Source organism: Ammospiza nelsoni, chromosome 6 (assembly GCF_027579445.1).
Source record: "Ammospiza nelsoni isolate bAmmNel1 chromosome 6, bAmmNel1.pri, whole genome shotgun sequence".
NCBI classification, from domain to species: Eukaryota; Metazoa; Chordata; class Aves; order Passeriformes; family Passerellidae; genus Ammospiza; species Ammospiza nelsoni.
In genome coordinates this window covers 63148368-63168488 of record NC_080638.1, presented here as the reverse complement: position 1 = coordinate 63168488, position 20121 = coordinate 63148368, and the positions used below count along the sequence as shown (strand labels likewise).

Sequence of the window (20121 nt, the reverse complement as noted above, 5' to 3'; positions counted from 1 at the left end):
TGAAAGGCCACAAATCAGTCACACAAAGCCTTCGTTCATCGAACAAAATGATTTTTATTGAATTCGTAGGATTTACAAGAAATGTACTTTTTTGTCTGCAGTGTTTATTGCACTGAAAAGAACCCATAAATAACATATCAGGACAATTAATGAACCAAATGAAATTACTGGAGAGGGTAACTGGACAATTAAAGATTTTTCCCCAAGTGAGGAGCTTTAAGACAAAAGCTCATTAAAAAAAAAAACAAAACAGTAATTGCTGTTACATCCCTGATTTTCCCCCTGGGGTGGCACAGCGGGGCAGCCAGTGCTGCTGCCTTTCCACTGGAGCGGGTCAGGTTTTGGGAAACGCAGGATCAAAACCACTCTGCTTAGAGATCTTGGTCTTTGGGAAGGTACAAGTGTCCCCCTCTGAGTAACCTGTGTGGAAATGAGGAGTGAGGCTGGAGTACTAATGAGCTAAAGTAAAAAATAAGGCAACTCAGCTTCACCTGGGCGAAGCGCGGCTCGTGGGGTGAGATCAGCCCCGGCGGGAGCCAGCGGCCGGGCCGGGTCTGTACATTAAAGCTGTAAACAAAGGGCAGAGCTCTCAGGAGAGGGATCCCAAACCCCAGGGCACTCCCTGAACGAGGCATCTGCGTTGGGACAACGTGTGGAAGCCAGGACGTGACTACTGCCCTTCAAAAATACACAGCCAGCTCTAATACTGCAGCTGGCCCAGGCCGGGGAGGGAGGAGCAGGGCACCACGGAACTTGCTGGTTTCTCAGGATAACAAACTACTCCCGGCACGGCCAAAAAAGATTAACAAACAATTTCCACTTCTTTTATAAACAACACATAATACATGTAGAAAAATATTCAAGAGGATAATAATAACAAAGGTGCAACGTCAACAAAAATAAGCTGCCTTTTCAACCAGAAGCGCTTTTCCCGGGAGAGCCGCGGCGGGAGCTCAGTAGTTGGCGCTGTGCTGCTGCTGCTGCTGCTGCTGCTGCTGCTGGGCGTACCACTGCTGCCGCTGCTGCCGCTGCTCCAGCTCCCCCAGCAGCGCCTGCCGGAACGCCTCGTAGAGCTTCACGATGCGCTCCAGCTCCTTCATGAACAGCAGCTTCAGCATGCCCTGGTACGTGTCCAGGTCAGCCAGCTGGAACAGCTCCCACTTCAGGATGTGGTCGTACCTGCGGGAGACACGGGCGTGGGTCAAACATCTGGAGGGTGTAGTGAAAAACACCAAGCGGTTGGTTTGAAAAGGTTGGAAGTTTAGTAGTAATAAAATGGTTTAGAGTAGAGTAATAATAATTTGGACAATTTGAATTAGGACAATATGAGACAACAGAAACAAAGAGTTACAGATGTCTGGGTACCTTTTCCGGGCAGCTCGAGCCTGAAAAAGGCCCCACGTTAACAGAGGATTAACCCTTAAAAGCAGCAGCCTGTTGCATATTCATACAGCTCATCCATGATGCATAAATTCCATTCAAACCCAGGGTTCTGGCTGGGCAGTGTCAGCTTCTTCCTCTGGATCCTGACAGCGCCTTTGAGGCAGGAAGAAGTTCATTTCTCCTGAGAATGGAGCAATAAATTCTCTTCCTCTGAAAGATTCAGGTGTCCTGTGGCTGCTATCTCAGTGCAAGGCCTTTCTTTAAAAAAGTATCCTACATAGCATCGTTTCTATTTTAACATTTTTTATAACCTAAAACTATATTTAACACACTCCTTAAGAGAATTAACACAGCATCACTTTCTAACACAACACATATAACATTCACTTGAATATTTGCAAAAGCCAATCATAAAATACACAATTTTCACAGTGTGGGGATGTTCACAGGGGTCCCAGGACAAGAGAAGAGATGAGAATCTTGACTCCATGTTTCATTTCATTTTATGATATATATTATATGAAAAGAAAATGATATATTAAATATAAACTGTACTAAAAGAATAGAAGAAAGGATTTCATCAGAAGGCTGGCAAGGAAAGGAAGGAAAGGAATGATAATAAAATCTTGTGACTGACCAGAGTCTGAGCCAGCTGACTGTGCTTGGCCATTAATTACAAACATCCCCATGAGACCAATCCCAGATGCACCTGTTGCATTCCACAGCAGCAGATAATCAATGTTTACATTTTGTTCTGAGGCCTCCCAGCTTCTCAGAAGAAAAGATCCTAACGAAAGGATTTTTCATAAAATGTGTCCATGACCTTGCTGTGGTTCCAGGCTCACTGCCCTGCCCTCCTTTCCTGCTTTTCCCTCACACAGCCCACCCAAAATGTGATTGCCTGAGCTTGGAAATGGGGAGCTGCCTGCTCTGCCTGTCCCAGAACAGGAGGAACTCATGGAATAATGGAGATATTTGGAATATTGGAGATATTTGGAATAATGGAGATATTTGGAATATTGGAGATACTCAATGCAGCTGAGGCACAGGAGCAGATGGATTCACCTGGCAGCAGGCTGAGGCTGGAATATCAGTGGATTTCTGGAAATAAACTGCATTCCCCACTGAAAGTCACATTCCAGAGGCACTACAGAAGCACCAGGAGGTGCAGGTGACTTCCAAAGATACTCTGAGGAATTTTAACAATTTCACTTAAACTTAGCACAGCCTCTGTATTAAGTTATCCCTGATTCTGACAGGGCTGCCCTGCTAAAATCTTTTTTCCCCCCAAAACCAGAGAAATAACCAACTGCAGCTGTTTGGAGTTTGAGCTCTGTGTTGAAGTTTTCAGGCACTTGTGCCACAAGTGAAGAGCTTTCTCTTCCTGGGTATCAGCAGAACAGGCTGAGCAGCAGAAATGGCCAATGTGGATTGACAATTAACAATTAACAATTAACAATTAACACTGGTTTGGTGGGTGTTAGCAATGAACTGCTCATCTTTCCCTCCTCTCTTTCCCACTCCTCAGGAGCCTCCCACCCTCACAGGAAGGAATTTGTTCCTATAAACAAAGATTATTTTGGTTAACACCTACCAGACTCTCTCTCAGGCTTTTTCTAACCCTAATTTTTATGCTCTAGAGGAATTTGTTAAAACAAAAGCTAATATTCTTATTTTTCCCATAGTTATCTACTCCTCTCAACAAAAACAAACAAAAACCCCCCAGCTAAATCAATTTACAGAGCTAGGGGTAAGTAACAAATCATGACAAAATGAAACCAATTATTTCAGTGCAAAACTGTGCTGATAATTAAAAATTTAAAAACTTGTCTCAGCCTACTTGCTATAAAGAAATCCCTGATGCATTGTTGAATTTCTCTTTTGTTGTTTCTCAATTTTTAAGAAAATATCCAAAATAATCCACACAACACAGGCTGAGCTATTTAAATTTACACTGGATGTGCCAAAAACCTCAACAAATGAATGGATCTGCAGCCAAAACCTGGAAGGATTTCTAGGATACAAATCCTACAGGAACTGAGTGTGGAGCCCCAGTGTTCTGGGGGATTTTAGGGCAATTTAAATTTTATGGGCTGCTGGCAAACCCAGCAGTCACCAGAAATAATAAAACTCATTCAAATTGTGTCACTAGGAGCAGGTAATAAAAAAAGGAATTTTTTTAGTGGAAGTCACTGAACACCACAGCTTGAATTTGCAGTTCCAGGCTGTCCTCACTGCTGGAAAACTGAATTTCTTCATATTCTCCTTAAGAATACACATGATTTAATAATTATTACACCACATTTGGGATTTTACTGCTTCCTATTCAGTGTTACTGAGCTGCACCCATTAGAAAATCTCATTTCTTGATGCTGACTCAAACCTTTTTTGGGAGCAGACTCCCTGTTCCTGCAGCAGCTTTTTTGACAAAATGATTTTTTATTAGCCTTTAGTTTTCAATTCAATTTCTTGAACAGAAATATAGAAATAGAAATACAGATGTCAGCCAGCATTTGGCCTAAAGGGGCTCCAAAGGAGCTGGAAAGGGACTTTGGACAAGGGATGAAGGACAAGGGGAATGGCTTTAAGGTGGAAAAATGTACATTTAGGTTGGATATTAGGAAGAAATGTTTCTCTGTGAGGGTGGGCAGGCCCTGGCACAGATTCCCAGAGCAGCTGGGGCTGCCCCTGGATCCCTGGCAGTGCCCAAGGCCAGGCTGGACAGGGCTGGGAGCAGCCTGGGATGGTGGGAGGTGTCCCTGCCACGGCAGGGGTGGGAGTGAATGATTTTTAAGTTCCTTCCAATCCAAACAATTTCATGATTCTGTGATTAAAAACTCTTAAAGGTGGAGGAAAAGCTGTGCTGTTTAAAAAGAACTAAAAGAGACATGAGGAAGTTCCACCCTAGAAATGTTTCACATATTTTCTGAGCACGTGGTACCACTCTTGTAAATACTCTGAAAGCAAAACACATCCTTCAGCCTGTGACAGAGCTTTGTGGGAGCTGCACAAAGTGATCACTCCAAGTAATGCCTGAAAGAAAGCAAATTAATGTGATAAACATTTGGTACAACTCCCTCTCTCAGCCTAAAAACCAAATACAGCACAAGCTCTGCTGTCAGCCACAGAAATTCAATTTTTCTGCATTTTCAGAGTGAAAAGAAGAAAAAAAAAAGGCAGAATCTCACTTGACAGGAGCCCTGGCATAGACCTGGAGCCAGTCAGGGATCTCAGCACTGTGGTAGGGGTTGGCAGGGACCAGCAGGGCCTGGCTCCTCTCCGGGGGCTGCGGCTGGTAGGACACGGGGGGCGGCTGATCGTAGCGGGGCACGCTGCGGGACACACGGACACACAGGGGGACAGGGGGACAGGGTCAGTCCTGCAACTGCACAGGATGCACCCTGCAGGCACTCACTCCTGAGCACTGTACACACACTCACCCTTCCTGAACTTTATACACACACTCACCATACCTGAGCATTACACACAGACTCACTCATTTCTGAACATTATATATACACAAATTCACTCATTTCTGAGCATTATACACACACTCACCATCTCTGAGCATTACACACAGACTCACTCATTTCTGAACATTATATATACACAAATTCACTCATTCCTGAGCATTATACCCAAACTCACCATTCCTGAGCATTATAACAGACTCATCCTTTCTGAACATCATTCATAGACTCACCATCCCTGAGCATTATACACAGATTCACAATTTCCAAACATTATATACAAACTCACCATTCCTGAGCATTACACACAGATTCACCATTTCTGAACATTATATATCCACAAATTCACCATTTCTGAGCATTACACACAGACTCACCATTTCTGAATATTACACACACTCACCATTTCTGAGCATTATACAGATTTACCCTTTCTGAACATTATTCACAGACTCACCATTCCTGAGCATTACAAAGACTCACCCTTCATTTCTGAGCACTATTCACAGACTCACCATTCCTGAGCATTACAAAGACTCACCCTTCATTTCTGAGCATTATACACAGACTCACCATTCCTGAGCATTATACACAGACTCACACTGAGCATTATACACAAACTCACCATTTCTGAGCATTATACACAGACTCACCATTCCTGAGCACTATTCACAGACTCACCATTTCTGAGCACTATTCACAGACTCACCATTTCTGAGCATTATACACACACTCACCATTCCTGAGCACTATTCACAGACTCACCATTTCTGAATATTACACACAGATTCACTATTTCTGAGCATTATACACAGACTCACACTGAGCATTATACACAAACTCACCATTTCTGAGCATTATTCACAGACTCACCATTTCTGAGCATTATACACAGACTCACCATTCCTGAGCACTATTCACAGACTCACCATTTCTGAATATTACACACACTCACCATTTCTGAGCATTATACACAGATTCACTATTTCTGAGCATTATACACAGACTCACACTGAGCATTATACACACACTCACCATTTCTGAGCACTATTCACAGACTCACCATTTCTGAGCATTATACACACACTCACCATTTCTGAGCACTATTCACAGACTCACCATTTCTGAGCATTATACACAAACTCACCATTTCTGAGCATTATACACACACTCACCATTTCTGAGCACTATTCACAGACTCACCATTTCTGAGCATTATACACACACTCACCATTTCTGAGCACTATTCACAGATTCACCATTTCTGAGCACTATTCACAGATTCACCATTTCTGAGCACTATTCACAGACTCACCACTGCCAAGGCTGCTGCTGCAACCTCACTGAGTCTGCACTCAGCAATAGCTGCTGCTGCTGCTATTTTGGTGAAATTCACCTCAGCCCCACTCAAAGCACTGGAGCTGATTTTAAATAATTTTAAAAGTATTGATTCATATAATCCACCATTTAACAAGTCAGAACTGATGTGGATTCAGGCAGCAGCTGATCAGAGTTACTCCATTTAAAGATATCCCCATATATTTATGTTTTGTGCCACAAGGTGAAGAACTTTCTCTTCCTGGGTATCAGCAGAACAGACTGAGCAGTAGAAATTAACAATTGGGATTAACAATGTAACAATTACCATTGGATTTGGTGCATATTGACAATTAACAGTTGGATTTGGTATGTATTTACAACTAACTGTTCATCTGGTGTGTATTAACAATTAAGATTGGATTTGGTGCCTATGGACAATTAACAGTTAATTTAGTGCACATGAAAACAGTTGAATTTGGTGTATATCAACAACTAAGATTGGATTTGGGGCATATTGACAATTAACTGTTAGATTTGGTGTATATTAACAATTAACATTGGATTTGGTGTGCATTTACTGTTATTTTTGCTGTATATTAGCAATTAACTGTTAATTTGGTGCATATTAACAATTAACAGTTGGATTTGGTGCATATTGACAATTAACTGTTAGATTTGATGTATATTAACAATCATAATTGGTTTTGGTGTGTATTTACAATTAAATGTTAATTTGGTGTACATTAACAATTAACATTGGATTTGGTGCATATTGACAATTAACTGTTACATTTGGTGTATATTAACAATTAACATTGGATTTGGTGTGTATTTACTGTTAATTTGCTGTATATTAACAATTAACACACACCATTAATTTGGTGTGTATTAACAACAGTTGGATTTGGTGCATATTGACAATTAACTGTTAATTTGCTGTATATTAACAATTAACATTGGATTTGGTGTGTATTTACTGTTAATTTGCTGTATATTAACAATTAACACACACCATTAATTTGGTGTGTATTAACAACAGTTGGATTTGGTGCATATTGACAATTAACTGTTAATTTGCTGTATATTAACAATTAACATTGGATTTGGTGTGTATTTACTGTTAATTTGCTGTATATTAACAATTAACACACACCATTAATTTGGTGTGTATTAACAACAGTTGGATTTGGTGCATATTGACAATTAACTGTTAATTTGCTGTATATTAACAATTAACATTGGATTTGGTGTGTATTTACTGTTAATTTGCTGTATATTAACAATTAACACACACCATTAATTTGGTGTGTATTAACAACAGTTGGATTTGGTGCATATTGACAATTAACTGTTAATTTGCTGTACATTAACAATTAACATTGGATTTGGTGTGTATTTACTGTTAATTTGCTGTATATTAACAATTAATACACACCATTAATTTGGTGTGTATTAACAACAGTTGGATTTGGCGCATATTGACAATTAACTGTTAATTTGCTGTATATTAACAATTAACATTGGATTTGGTGTGTATTTACTGTTAATTTGCTGTATATTAACAATTAACATTGGATTTGGTGTGTATTTACTGTTAATTTGCTGTATATTAACAATTAACACACACCATTAATTTGGTGTGTATTAACAACAGTTGGATTTGGTGCATATTGACAATTAACTGTTAATTTGCTGTATATTAACAATTAACATTGGATTTGGTGTGTATTTACTGTTAATTTGCTGTATATTAACAATTAATACACACCATTAATTTGGTGTGTATTAACAACAGTTGGATTTGGTGCATATTGACAATTAACTGTTAATTTGCTGTACATTAACAATTAACATTGGATTTGGTGTGTATTTACTGTTAATTTGCTGTATATTAACAATTAATACACACCATTAATTTGGTGTGTATTAACGACAGTTGGATTTGGTGCATATTGACAATTAACTGTTAATTTGCTGTATATTAACAATTAACATTGGATTTGGTGTGTATTTACTGTTAATTTGCTGTATATTAACAATTAACACACACCATTAATTTGGTGTGTATTAACGACAGTTGGATTTGGTGCATATTGACAATTAACTGTTAATTTGCTGTATATTAACAATTAACATTGGATTTGGTGTGTATTTACTGTTAATTTGCTGTATATTAACAATTAATACACACCATTAATTTGGTGTGTATTAACGACAGTTGGATTTGGTGCATATTGACAATTAACTGTTAATTTGCTGTATATTAACAATTAACATTGGATTTGGTGTGTATTAACAATTAACTGTTAGATTTGGTGTAGATAAACAATTAAGATTGGATTTGGTGTGTATATTTATGTAGTTTTATCTTACTTTGAAATTCTGAGTGGCTGAAACACCCATTTTCATCCCAGCCAAGACTTAATTCACATCTCAGACATCCAGAGCACCTCCAGGCCCATCAGACTTTGAGTGCACAGCTCAATTCTGTTCCCATCACCTTTGCTGTTTCCCTGGCAGCTGCAGAGCTGCTCTGTTTGTTCAGCAGCACCCTCCTGCTTCTAAACCCCACAAACAGCAGACGAACCGCCAAAAGCGCCAAAGCCGAAAACACCGTTTTTTTTCTGTTTTATGCTACAAAACCATCTCCTCCCTGGCTAAGAGAAGCCCGGGGGGTTCTCTGGGAGCTCACCTGGGAGCACAGGGGTGCTTGTACTGAGCCCTTTTGTTGATGTGATCCACGTAATAAACGCCGAACTCGGAGGACTCGACGCGCTCCCAGCCCGGGGGCAGCCCCTCGCGCTCCAGGGGGTGGCTCCAGTGCGTGGTGTTGGTGTTGTGGTCGATGTAATATTTCCTTCCTCTGATAGTCCAGTCCACTGACCAGCCAGGAGGAAGAGGTAAATCTTCAGAACTATGATTTGTTAAGTTTCCTAAAGATGTAGCAGCAACTCTCCCGATGCCTAAAACGAAGGGAGATCGGGGTTTAGGGAGAGATTTATAGAAATTATGATTTTTGTTCATGAATTGTTACGGCTGCTTCATTTATCAACAAAAACAAACAAAGTTAAATTTCATATATCAACCAACAAAACACCAAAAAGTTTAGAAATTAGAACTATCCAGAAATTAAAACTCTCCAGACAAATCACTACCAAGGCTTTTCAGGTGAACCAGGCAAGAGCAGCAACAGGACGAGGTAAACAAGAGAGGAGGGAAGAGCAGGGCTGGGGTCCAAGAGCTGCCAGGAACCCTCAGCTGATGAAATTCCCACCTTTTCCCTGGGATTGATCCAGCACTAGGTTTGAGAGACTGCTCAGCAGCTCTTTGAAATGTGGGATTTGTTGCAACACTCAGAGTTTTTACAGAGATTTTAGCAGCTGGAGGGTGAGAGATGCCCACAGAAACAGCTCCTGTCCCATCCCTCCCCAGGGAGACTTGGGAAGAAATAAAACCAGATGAGCAAGCACAGAAAACTCAGAAAAAACATCCCCAAGACACCCAACCACAAAACCTCAGTGACAATCAAGAATTTTAATCAAGAATTCTGCAGGTTTCTTTCCATCCCTGGGAATTTGTTACCTCCTGGATGTGCTGGGGTCAATTCAACTCTCTTTTAAAATTCATTTTAAGGAGCTCCCTCCAGTCCCTCACACTACCTAGCTTTAATGAAAATTCCAATTTTCTTTCATCCCACAGCCAAATGCATCCATTCAATCCCATTAACAGCAGAGTTTGTGTGTTGCTGTTTCCCACAGCCAGCAGAAGGGATTTGGGAGCCACTTTTTACACTTTTTTACAAGTCAGAATTCACCCCCACACACATTTACTGACAGGAATACACCCCCTGCTCCTTTTCTTCAGGAATAACATTTTGGTGTGGTTATTTTCTGAGAGAAGGGAAAGTCAGAGTCTCTCTCATCTAAAATGACACCCTGAAACCTGGGGGAGCTATATCCTAACAGAATATTATAATAATTAAAAATAAACTTACAGGAAGGCTCCAAAACAAGGGGATAGATAAAAAATAAATTAAAACCTCCCTCACAAACATCCTCCTTTAAAACTTTGTGCTCACCCTTGTCATGTTCTGAACTGTGTGGCCTTACAGGATTTCCTCTGGTGTCAGGACTTACCTGTTTGCCAGCACTGGAAAGGGAAGTGTGTCCATCTTTAATTGGGATTGAACCCAGAGCTCAATTCCAGAGAAATGAAACATCTGGAGCATTCCTGACCTTTGCAAGGGAAGCTGGTTCAGCTCCACGTGCCAGTGACAAAATAAAAATATTTCAGCTTCTTCAGAGTGCTGTGTTTGGGCCAAACAAACCCAGGATTTTCCCCCATTAGGAAGCTCTGGGATGTGGAAATTGTGATTGTTAAATCAGCACTGCCAGGAGAGCTGAACACACAAATTTGGGGAGAAGAATCCTTATTTTTCTGTTTATTGTTAAAACCTGCACATCCCTGTATTTTTCTTACAGCTCCTCCTCCTTAAATTCTGGCCTCAAACCCACAGATATTTATTTTTACTAAAGGTAAAGGTTAATGATTCCCAACATTGGAAGAGCTGCCACCCTCGGCACTGAAGCTCTCCTGACACGTGGATTCTCCCAATGCCTCTTATTTTTAATTTCCATGATGCAAAGAACAAAAATAACACCAGATCACAAATATTTTATCCATTCCTTTTGCCATTTTCATTAAAAGAGCCAAACCATTAAAATAAACTTGTAGAGATGCAGAAATGACCAGTTTTGAACAATGTTCCATGGACATGAAATCAAAGGCCAGACTGGAAACTGATGGCTGTACCAATCAATTTTTCCCTTCTATCACAGATTATATTGGAATATTCTCTCTGCTGCAAGTTTTAAGATGTTGATATTCGTGGGGCCTTAAAGCCATCAACCACTGTGGCATGAAAATCAGGAATTATTAAAATTGAGACATTTTTTCCTATAAAATTAATTTTTTAGAGATCAAAAGAAATTGTCTGTTGGTTTTCCTGCTAAACTTCAGATGTTGGTTTGTGGGAGGATGGATACACACATAGGAGGAAAACTCCTCCTATAGCTTTGAAGAGAAGAGGAAAATTAACTTTTATATGTATTTATAAATATATATATACACACACCTGTAATTTCAACTAAACAACACTGGGAAGAGTGAATTCCTCTGTGATCTTTTGCAAAGAATAACCCAAAGAAGAAAATCCCAAGACAGCCTCAATCCATGGGCTGCCTTTTCCATGGCAAATTTCCAGGAATGACATTTTCTGCATTTAAATCCCAGCTCAATTCTGAGCCCCAAAGCTCCACACAGGATTTCCCTGCAAGCACCAGGGGTGTTCCCTGCACTGGGGGCTGGCACCAGATTTATGTGGCACAAACAGAAAAGCTGAAGAGTTTTTATACAAACATTTGGTGTAAAACTTGGGATTTTCCTGGCATGGAGGATGAGATAAACTGAACATGTTCACTGTAACTCTCAGGGTTTTCTTGCTCACACACTCCTCTAGCTGTAACAAATAAAAATTCTCATTCTCCCTGCTTTCCCAAGAAATAAAGTTAAATTATCCTCTTTTCCCAAATGTCTCCTTTCCCCTGCTTAGGGAGGAGCACTCTCTGGAGTGGCACTATCAAATCTCAAGGATGGTCAAAAATTAATTAAATTTATGCATTTGTAAAACCTTTTCAAGCCTCATCTGGCAATTCTGTTTATAATAATATCATAAATATAATAAAATAGATAAATATAATAATGTAATGTAATGTAATATAATCAATATAATTAATATAATATTATGGGTTGTTTTTTGGTTCAGCTGCTGCTTTTAAGGAATATCAACACTGAAATTGAGGCTTTAATTTTCCTTCCATTTTTAAATCCATTATCTTCAATTTAAGGTTTTGAATTATCAATTTTGACTTTCAGCAGCACATTCCAGGGCACTTTATCAATGCAAAAATTCCTTCTCTTACAAACCCAAATAAATGCCAGGTGTGAACAGTCTGCAGTGTGTTCTTCACTCAGGGAAGTTGTGTTTGAGAAGGAACAAGGAACTGGGAATGAAGTCAGTGCCTTCCCAGTAAAAGGGATTTTTCTGAGGGAACCCTGCCTGGAAAGAAATCCAAACCTCTGGAGCAAAGATTCCCAGCACAGGGCAGGTAAAAAGAGCAGCAGAGAGATCCCATCCCCAGCATAAAAAGGGCAAAGAGCAAATCCAGAGGAGAAAATTCCACTGGGGTAGAAAATGCAGAGAAATTTCAGAACTCCCCACCAGTGACTTCACCCACATTTCCAAAGTGTTGCAGAATAAATCTTACAAAACACTCTTTGTTTTCAATTAGCCCAATTGTCCTGAGAGCCTTTTCAGGATGCCAAAATCCTCTCCCTTCCCCTCATCAGAGCAGGAAGAGAAGATGAACACAGTGTTTAATTTGAAAAGAATCACTAACAATAAAATACCTAATAATTTCCAATAACTCTCCTGTTTAGCCAGGTCTGCAGGTCCCACCTTTCCTAACCCTGTCCACAGCTCTGAAGGAACTTCCTGAGCACAAGCACCTCTTGTTGGAGGGAATGGGGCGTTCCAAGCAAGCAAAACTCACAAATAGGAAATGACAGGAAGAACTCTGACAGCACCAAGAATTATGCTGCAAAATTCCTGCAAAATCAGCACAAAAGAAGAAAAAGGCAGGAACTGCCGTTTGTTTAAAAATGAGAGAAGGGCACACACAGAAAAATAAAAATATGGCTATTTCAGCTCTAAATGGGTTTTGTGTCATAATCTCATTTATTTTGCTCTTACATTTAACAAGTTTGCAATTTTTCATGGGTACAACTTAACAGATGAACCAAAAGCACAGAGGATTCTCTGTTAAATTGCTTTTTCTCCTGTGACATCCCAGTGAACTCATCACAATCCACCAGCAGCAAGTGCCTTTACATTGAGAGTGTTGATTTCAAGCTCAGCAATTGTCATAGACACAAAGAATGGTTCAGCTTACCGCTCACACAGGCACAAATAACTCTGAGGTCTTGGTTACAAGTTAGTTCCAATCTACACTGAAGGTATAACTTCAACCACAGACCTCCCCAAAACTTTAACCTAGAAGAGAGGAAAGAGATGGCGAGGAAAGACAGGTAAAAGTCTCTTAGAATTAAAAGTTTGAAAAGGACACTCATAATAATTAAAAAAAAAAAAAAAAAAAGAAATTAAAAATTTAAGAAATGCCACAGAGGTAGCTAAATGTGTAAAATTAGGAGGTATCTCAACTGAAAATATTGGTCAGGAAAATCAGCAGCACTGGATTGGTAATGAGAAACAAAGTGAATGAAATATGGGAAGGAGGAGATGGCAGAAGTGAAGCACAGGGAGAGAGAAAACGTGGCTGGAAGGAGCAATGCCATGGAAGGACAGGGCAATGCTGGAACAGAGCTGCTGCAAAGCCCAGGGCAGCCTCAGCACTGCCTGAGCACTCTGCAGCCTTGAGCAGAACGTGTTTGTAACTTGTCCAGCCGCAGAGAGGAGAATCCCAGGTCAGAAGGAGAGCTGAAGTGCACAGGCACCTCTCCACGGGCAGACTGCCCCCAAAAGCACCTCGGGGTGAGCACCAGGAACGGCAGCAGAGCAGGGACACCTCGGGCTCACCAGCAACACCTCCTGGGGAATGCACCCAAACACTGCAGCACTGAGCAGGCACCTCTGCAGGGACAGGAGGGGCAGCATTTACAAACTCCAGCTAGAAACCACACTGCTCGTTTGGAACTGCAGGCACCAGGCAATTCTGGCATCTCCATCAAGAGAAACAACAACGGGGACGAGGAAAGAAAAGTTATTTAGACAAAGGCAGTGAAAGCAACGGGCTCTGGAAATGCAAGAAAAAGAAACAAGGAACTGCAGAGACATTTGGGTAACTCAAGGAAAACACTGAAGCTGTGAAGGCATGGGATGGTTCAAATAAAAAGAAGCTGAATGGTGAGATGAAGGAAGTAACAAAACCTAAAATTTTCTTATTTTGGGCCACATAATTCTGTAAGAAAAAAGGGAAGAGGATTTTAGGTGTTCAGATGGAGATGGAAAAAAATGGAGGAAAGGGAAACCACTGGCAACTGAAAGGCTCAGCTTTGTCTGTCCCTATGGGTGCATGAGATTAAATACTCACCCATCACCAAACCTTGTAAAATTTGTTCAAAATATGAAATGTTAAAGTATGAGAGTCAAGGACCAAACCAAGCAAACAGGAGCAGCTCCTTTATGATTTCCAGGGCTAAGGTCAACAAACAGCACAAAAAAATCTATTTAGGAAGAAGATGTTGCTACAATTGAGCAAACTATGGAGCTCCTTTTACAAATTTGAAATAAATTTGCTCTATGAATCTCCACTTCCAAGCCAGAGCTCCATTTCTGGGAATCTCCTCAGCAGACCCAGCTGCTGTTTAATTCTGAAGGTTAAACTGAGGGATTGCTTTGTGAAATCCTCTCCTCCCTAAAACATCCCAGCACAATCCCAGTGCTCGTTACCTGCACAGGTAAACGTTTAATGCCTGCTGGATGAGCAATAACTGCAGAGATCCACACAAAATCCAGCTAGGTCAGAGAGATTCACATTTAGCAAAGCAAAGGAGGATTCAAGTAGCAGGCCTTAAACCCCAGCAGTTGAGAATTTCCTGGCTGGCGTTTCCATTCTGATGGAAGTGTTTGTGTGGGGCAGGAAGCACAAGGCACTGACAGGTTCTAACCCCACACTCCAGGGCAGCAGCACTAAAAGCTGATGCTCTCCCTGGCAGGTTCCTTGTGCTATAAAGGAGATTTGTTTTATCAGACACTAATCACAATTTTGTTCACAGATGCAGGTAACAATGTATTTCATACCGAAGGCACATCATTTACAGGTTTGAAATGTTTGTTCCCAACTCCTCCTTGGGCATAGTTTTTGTCATATCAGAGTCAAATATTTCAGAAAAGTAATATTGAATGGATTCTTCTTCCTTATGCTGTTTAGTTTTAGGAAACAAAAAAGTTACAGTGAAACTGAGGGGGAAACAATCATATTTACAAACAAATTTAAAAGCTAAAAGAAAGGAGTGAAGGATTAGGAAGTAAATTTCAACACTAATTAGATGCCAATTTGCTAATTACACAAAGCAGTCATTCCTCCCTATGACTATTTATAAGGAATTATTTTAATTATTGAGGTCAAATTCAAAACAATGAAATTAAGTAATAAGATGATAATTAAAATTTAATGATAACAATAATCATAACAATGCTGCAATGTTGTATTTGAGTTGTTGGTTATTCTCTACACCATGAAAATAGGAGATGTCCCCCAATGAATAAAATTTCTTGCAAGCCAGCAACTGATGTGTAGAGGAGATGCACATTTGCCTGGCATTAAAAACCTCAAAATTTGCTTGGCCTCAGCTCATTTACTTAAGAAAATAATCCTGGTTTAAATCTAGTTTTTCTTTTTGGGTATGTGTGAACAAACCCTCAATTCCAATTTCCAAAACTGATGTGTAGAGGAGATGTACACAAAACTTGCTTGGCCTTAGTCCACTTACTTAAGAAAATAATCCTGGTTTAAGTCTTATTTTTCCTTTCTGGATATGTGTGAACAAATCCTCAATTCCAATTACCTAAAACTGATGTGTAGAGGAGATATACACAAAACTTGCTTGGCCTAACTCCATTTATTTCAGAAAACAATCCTGGTTTAAGTATATTTTTCCTTTCTGGGTATGTGTGAACAAACCCTCAATTCCAAAACTGATTTGTAGAAGAGATGTACATATGCCTGGCATTAAAACCCCCCAAAACTTGCTTGGACTTACTCAATTTATTTAGGAAAATAATCTTGGTTTCAGTCTATTTTTGATTTCTAGATATGTGTGAACAAACCCTCAATTCCAATGACCCAAAACTGATGTGTAGAGGAGATGTACACAAAACTTCCTTGGCCATAGTCCATTTATTGAAGAAAATAATCCTGGTTTAAGTCTTATTTTTCTTTTCTGGATATGTGTGAACCCTTGATTCCAATGACCCAAAACTGATGTGTAGAGGAGATGTACATATGCCTGGTGTTAAAAACCCCAAAACCAGCTTGGCCTTACTCCATTTATTTAAGACAATAATCCTGGTTTAAATCTGGTTTTCCTTTCTGGATATGTGTGAACAAACCCTCAATTCCAATGACCCAGCCTCAGAAACCATACGTGTGAACAAACCCTTGATCCCAATTACCCAAAAGTGATGTGCAGAGGACACATACACAAAACATGCTCGGCCTTACTCCATTTATTTGTGAAAATAATCCTGGTTTAAATCTATTTTTCCTTTCTGGCTATGTGTGAACTACTGGAATATGTGAACAAACCCTCAGTTCCAATGACCCAAATCCCAGAAATGCCATGACAAAGCAGCTCCGTCCTACACACCTCAAACACAACCCCGATCATCCAGACTCCCCAAACTGTCACCAAAACCGGATTTTAAAGAAAACCACCAAGGAATCCTTACCTGAAGCGTGCCTGCCATGATTGTGGGACATCCTCTGGAAAAGATCACTGTTGTGTTCATAATACCTGTAGTCCTCGTGCAGGCGCTCGTTCAGCGGGCGTCTCCTGTGGCCATCGTAGAAGCGCTCGCAGTAATAGCCGCGGGCATCGCCGTTCTCCAGCCCCGCGCCGGCCTCGGCCAGGAAGGGCTGCGAGGAGGAGGAGGAGGAGGAGGAGGAGCCGTACTCGCGGGGCACCTCGGCCAGGCTGCGCGCCAGGTACGAGGGCGCGGACAGTCTGTTGCTCTCTCGCCTCAGTATCTCGTGGGGCGGCCGCGGCACCGGGCTCCGCAGGAAGCTCTGGTTGCGGGACACGAGGCCGTCGCCGGGGCCGTAGGCGGAGGGCGCGGGGTCGGGAGGGCACAGGTCCGTGCGCCGGGGAATGGTGGGGCCGTGGCGGATGAACGAAGGCATCAGATCTGCCGGGGAGCACGGGGACAAGTGAGAGCCCTGCCCGGGCAGAGATTTACACGCTGCAACTGGGGAAATTCACTTAAGGCATCTCTAATGTGAAAAATGCGTATTTTGCGATTGGCTTTTCAAAATATTCAAATGAATGTTGTATGTGTGGTGTTAGAAAGTGATGCTGTGTTAATTCTCTTTAGTAGTGTGTTAAATATAGATTTAGGTTATAACAAAATGTTAGAATAGAAACGATGCTATGTAGGATACTTTTTTTCTAAAGAAAGGACTCACACTGAGACAGCAGCCACAGGACACCTGAATCTTTCAGAAGAAGAGAATTTATCACTCCATTATCAGGAGAAATGAACTTCTTCCTGCCTCACTCCGGCAGGATGATGCCATTTAGGATTATGAGGAAGAAATTGACACTGCCCAGCCAGAATCCTGTGTTTGAATGGAATTTATGCATCATGGATGAGCTGTATGAATATGCAACAGGCTGTTGTTTTTAAGGGTTAATCCTCTGTTAACATGGGGCCTTTTTCAGGTGGGGCCTTTTTCAGGCTCGTGCTGCCCAGAAAAGGTACCAGGACTGTCTGTAACTCTTTGTTCCTATTGTCTCATATTGTCCTAATCCAAATTATTATTACTCTAATTGTATTACTATTTTTATAACCATTTTATTACTATCAAACTTCTAAAATTTTGAAAACAAGTGATTGGCGTTTTTCACATCCAACAACTCCCTGCAGGGAGGTGCAGCCAGGTGGGGTCGGTCTCTGACAGAACCAGAGGACACAGCCTCGAGCTACATCAGGGAAGGGATAGGTGATATTAGGAAAAAAATTTCACTGAAAGAATAATAAAGCACTAGAATGCTCTTCCCAGGGAGGTGGTGGAATCACCATCTCTGGATGTGTTTAACAAAAGATTTGGTGCTGTAGTCTGGGTGAGGTGTCAGGGCACAGGTTGGACTCCGTGATCTCAGAGGTCTCTCCCAACCTCATCATTCTGTGGTTCTGTGTAACACCTGTGCACATCTGCTGGTAAAGCTGCAGAATGTCCAGGTGCAGCAGAAACCAGCACACCCCACACCAGGAACCCACTGAGCAAAACTGCAGCTGCAATAAACAAAGCAACCCCGAACCCATCAAAAAAACCACACAAGAAAAAGAAAACCCAAACCACCCACACTGTGCTGTGGCTAAATCAGTCAGGGTTCTTGCTTCTCTGTGAGAAGGGTCAAGAAAATCCACATATCTTGGCTACTGCTTCTTTGGGAATGTTGTCCTTACAAACTGGGAATGACAAGATGTTAATGCCCACAGGAATCCAAGATAGAAACAGAATTCACACTGCCCCCACTAATCCCAAAGGCACAAAGTTCAGCCAGAAAAAACGATGTCATTCCATATGCATTAAGTCCTCAAATTATCAGGGAGATATTTCACTTTCTCCTTTAGAATTTCACTGCCTCCCTCCAGTATGTGAAACATTCCTCTTCTCCCTTTTACTTTCAACATGATAGAAATAAGTAATTTCCCTCCAGATAAATTAATACAGACTATAACTTTTGCTTAGAACGAGGTCATTCCTATTGTTAATTACCTTTTATTAATAAACCCTTACAACTCACGGTTAAAATCTGGTGCACCCCAGAAAGCGTCAGCAATAAATTCATTTATTTATTTATTGGGCAAACAAACCCATTTCAGTCTCGGGTTGTCTTCTGAGACAAACAACCAAACCCAAGCACACTTTCAGTGTGAGTTTGTGGTGTTGTGCCCAGCCCTAGGAGCACAGGGCTACGGGAAGATCCCTGCAGCCCAGGTGACCTCACCAGGTTGAGTCACGGAGAGGACCTGGAGCATTTTTTATGCAGGGATTTTATGCAACTGCCTGGCGGGACAGTTATCTCATCCCACAGTGCTCGGATGGGGAAAACAAGCGCGGTTCTGGAAGGATTCAGGAGCCGCAGCCCTGAAAATCCCCCGGGCCACAGGGACCCCTTCCCTGCTTCCCTGTGCCCGGCTGCTCCGAGCCCCGGCCAGCCTCACCCCGGAGCTCCTGGCTTCATTTAAAATCAATGTCTGAACTCCCGCCTGCTGAAACTGAGGAACCAGGCATCGAGAAAATCATAAAACCCACAAAACCCACCAAGTTCGGGCACGCTGAGCGCCCGCTGGAACAAGGCGTGCAGGGCTCCCTTTGAAACTCGGCTTTCCTTTTCAGTTTTAACTTCCCTCCGTCATCTCCCAGGGCTCATAACAGGACCGAACACATATTTACACGGAGAAATAACCCTTACACACATTTACAGGGAGAAATAACCCCTACACACATTTACAGGGAGAAATAGCCCCTACACACACCCACGGGGATACCTCCCCCTCACGCCCCTCACCCCCCAAGGCCGCGCAGCTCCAGGGCCCGCCGGACCCGCAGCGGCCGCACACAAAGGCCTCGGGATCGGCCCCCCGAGCCGGCGGCCCCCGCTCCCCCCGACACTCACTCCGCAGCAGCGGGCTCGTCTCCTTCTTCACGTACTTCCCCTGCACCTCGCCCGGCTTGGAGAGCTCCGTCCGCGTCTTCTTCCGCGACAGCATCCCACCTCCCGGCCCGCTGCCACCGCCCGCATGCCCGGCGCCGCTCCCCGCTCCGTAGGGCGGGGAGTGGGGGTCCGGCCGCCGCCGGGGGCCGGGCCGGGACCAGGAGCGGGGTTGGGATCGGGATCCGGACCGGGACCGGGCCGGGGGTCGCTGAGGGGACGCGGCGGGCGCGCGGGGCGTTGTGGGAAGGCGGCGGCCGCCGCCCTCCGGGACGGCCGCGGGGCAGCGCAGGGGAGGGGGCGCGGCCACAGCGCCCCCGCGCGGCGGGGAGGGCGCGGCCCCTCACGGAGCGGCGGGAGCCCGCCAGGACAGAAAGCCCGGAATGAGAGAAACCCCTGAGGGACAGAAACCCTGGATTGAGAGAAACCC

General features: G+C 42.4%; 1 protein-coding gene across 1 annotated transcript; it reads right to left on the bottom strand.

Moving 5' to 3' along the window:
• Nucleotides 1-34: 34 nt before the first annotated feature.
• On the bottom strand, nt 35-19911 carry SAV1 (salvador family WW domain containing protein 1). The gene is made up of 5 exons (XM_059475295.1): nt 19656-19911; nt 16702-17157; nt 8866-9136; nt 4572-4715; nt 35-1179 (listed from the first exon to the last, which is right to left on the bottom strand). The coding sequence occupies exons 1-5, from the start codon at nt 19747-19749 to the stop codon at nt 954-956; spliced, it is 1191 nt and encodes a 396-aa protein (XP_059331278.1). The 5' UTR covers nt 19750-19911; the 3' UTR covers nt 35-953.
• Between the last annotated feature and the right edge of the window lie 210 nt (nt 19912-20121).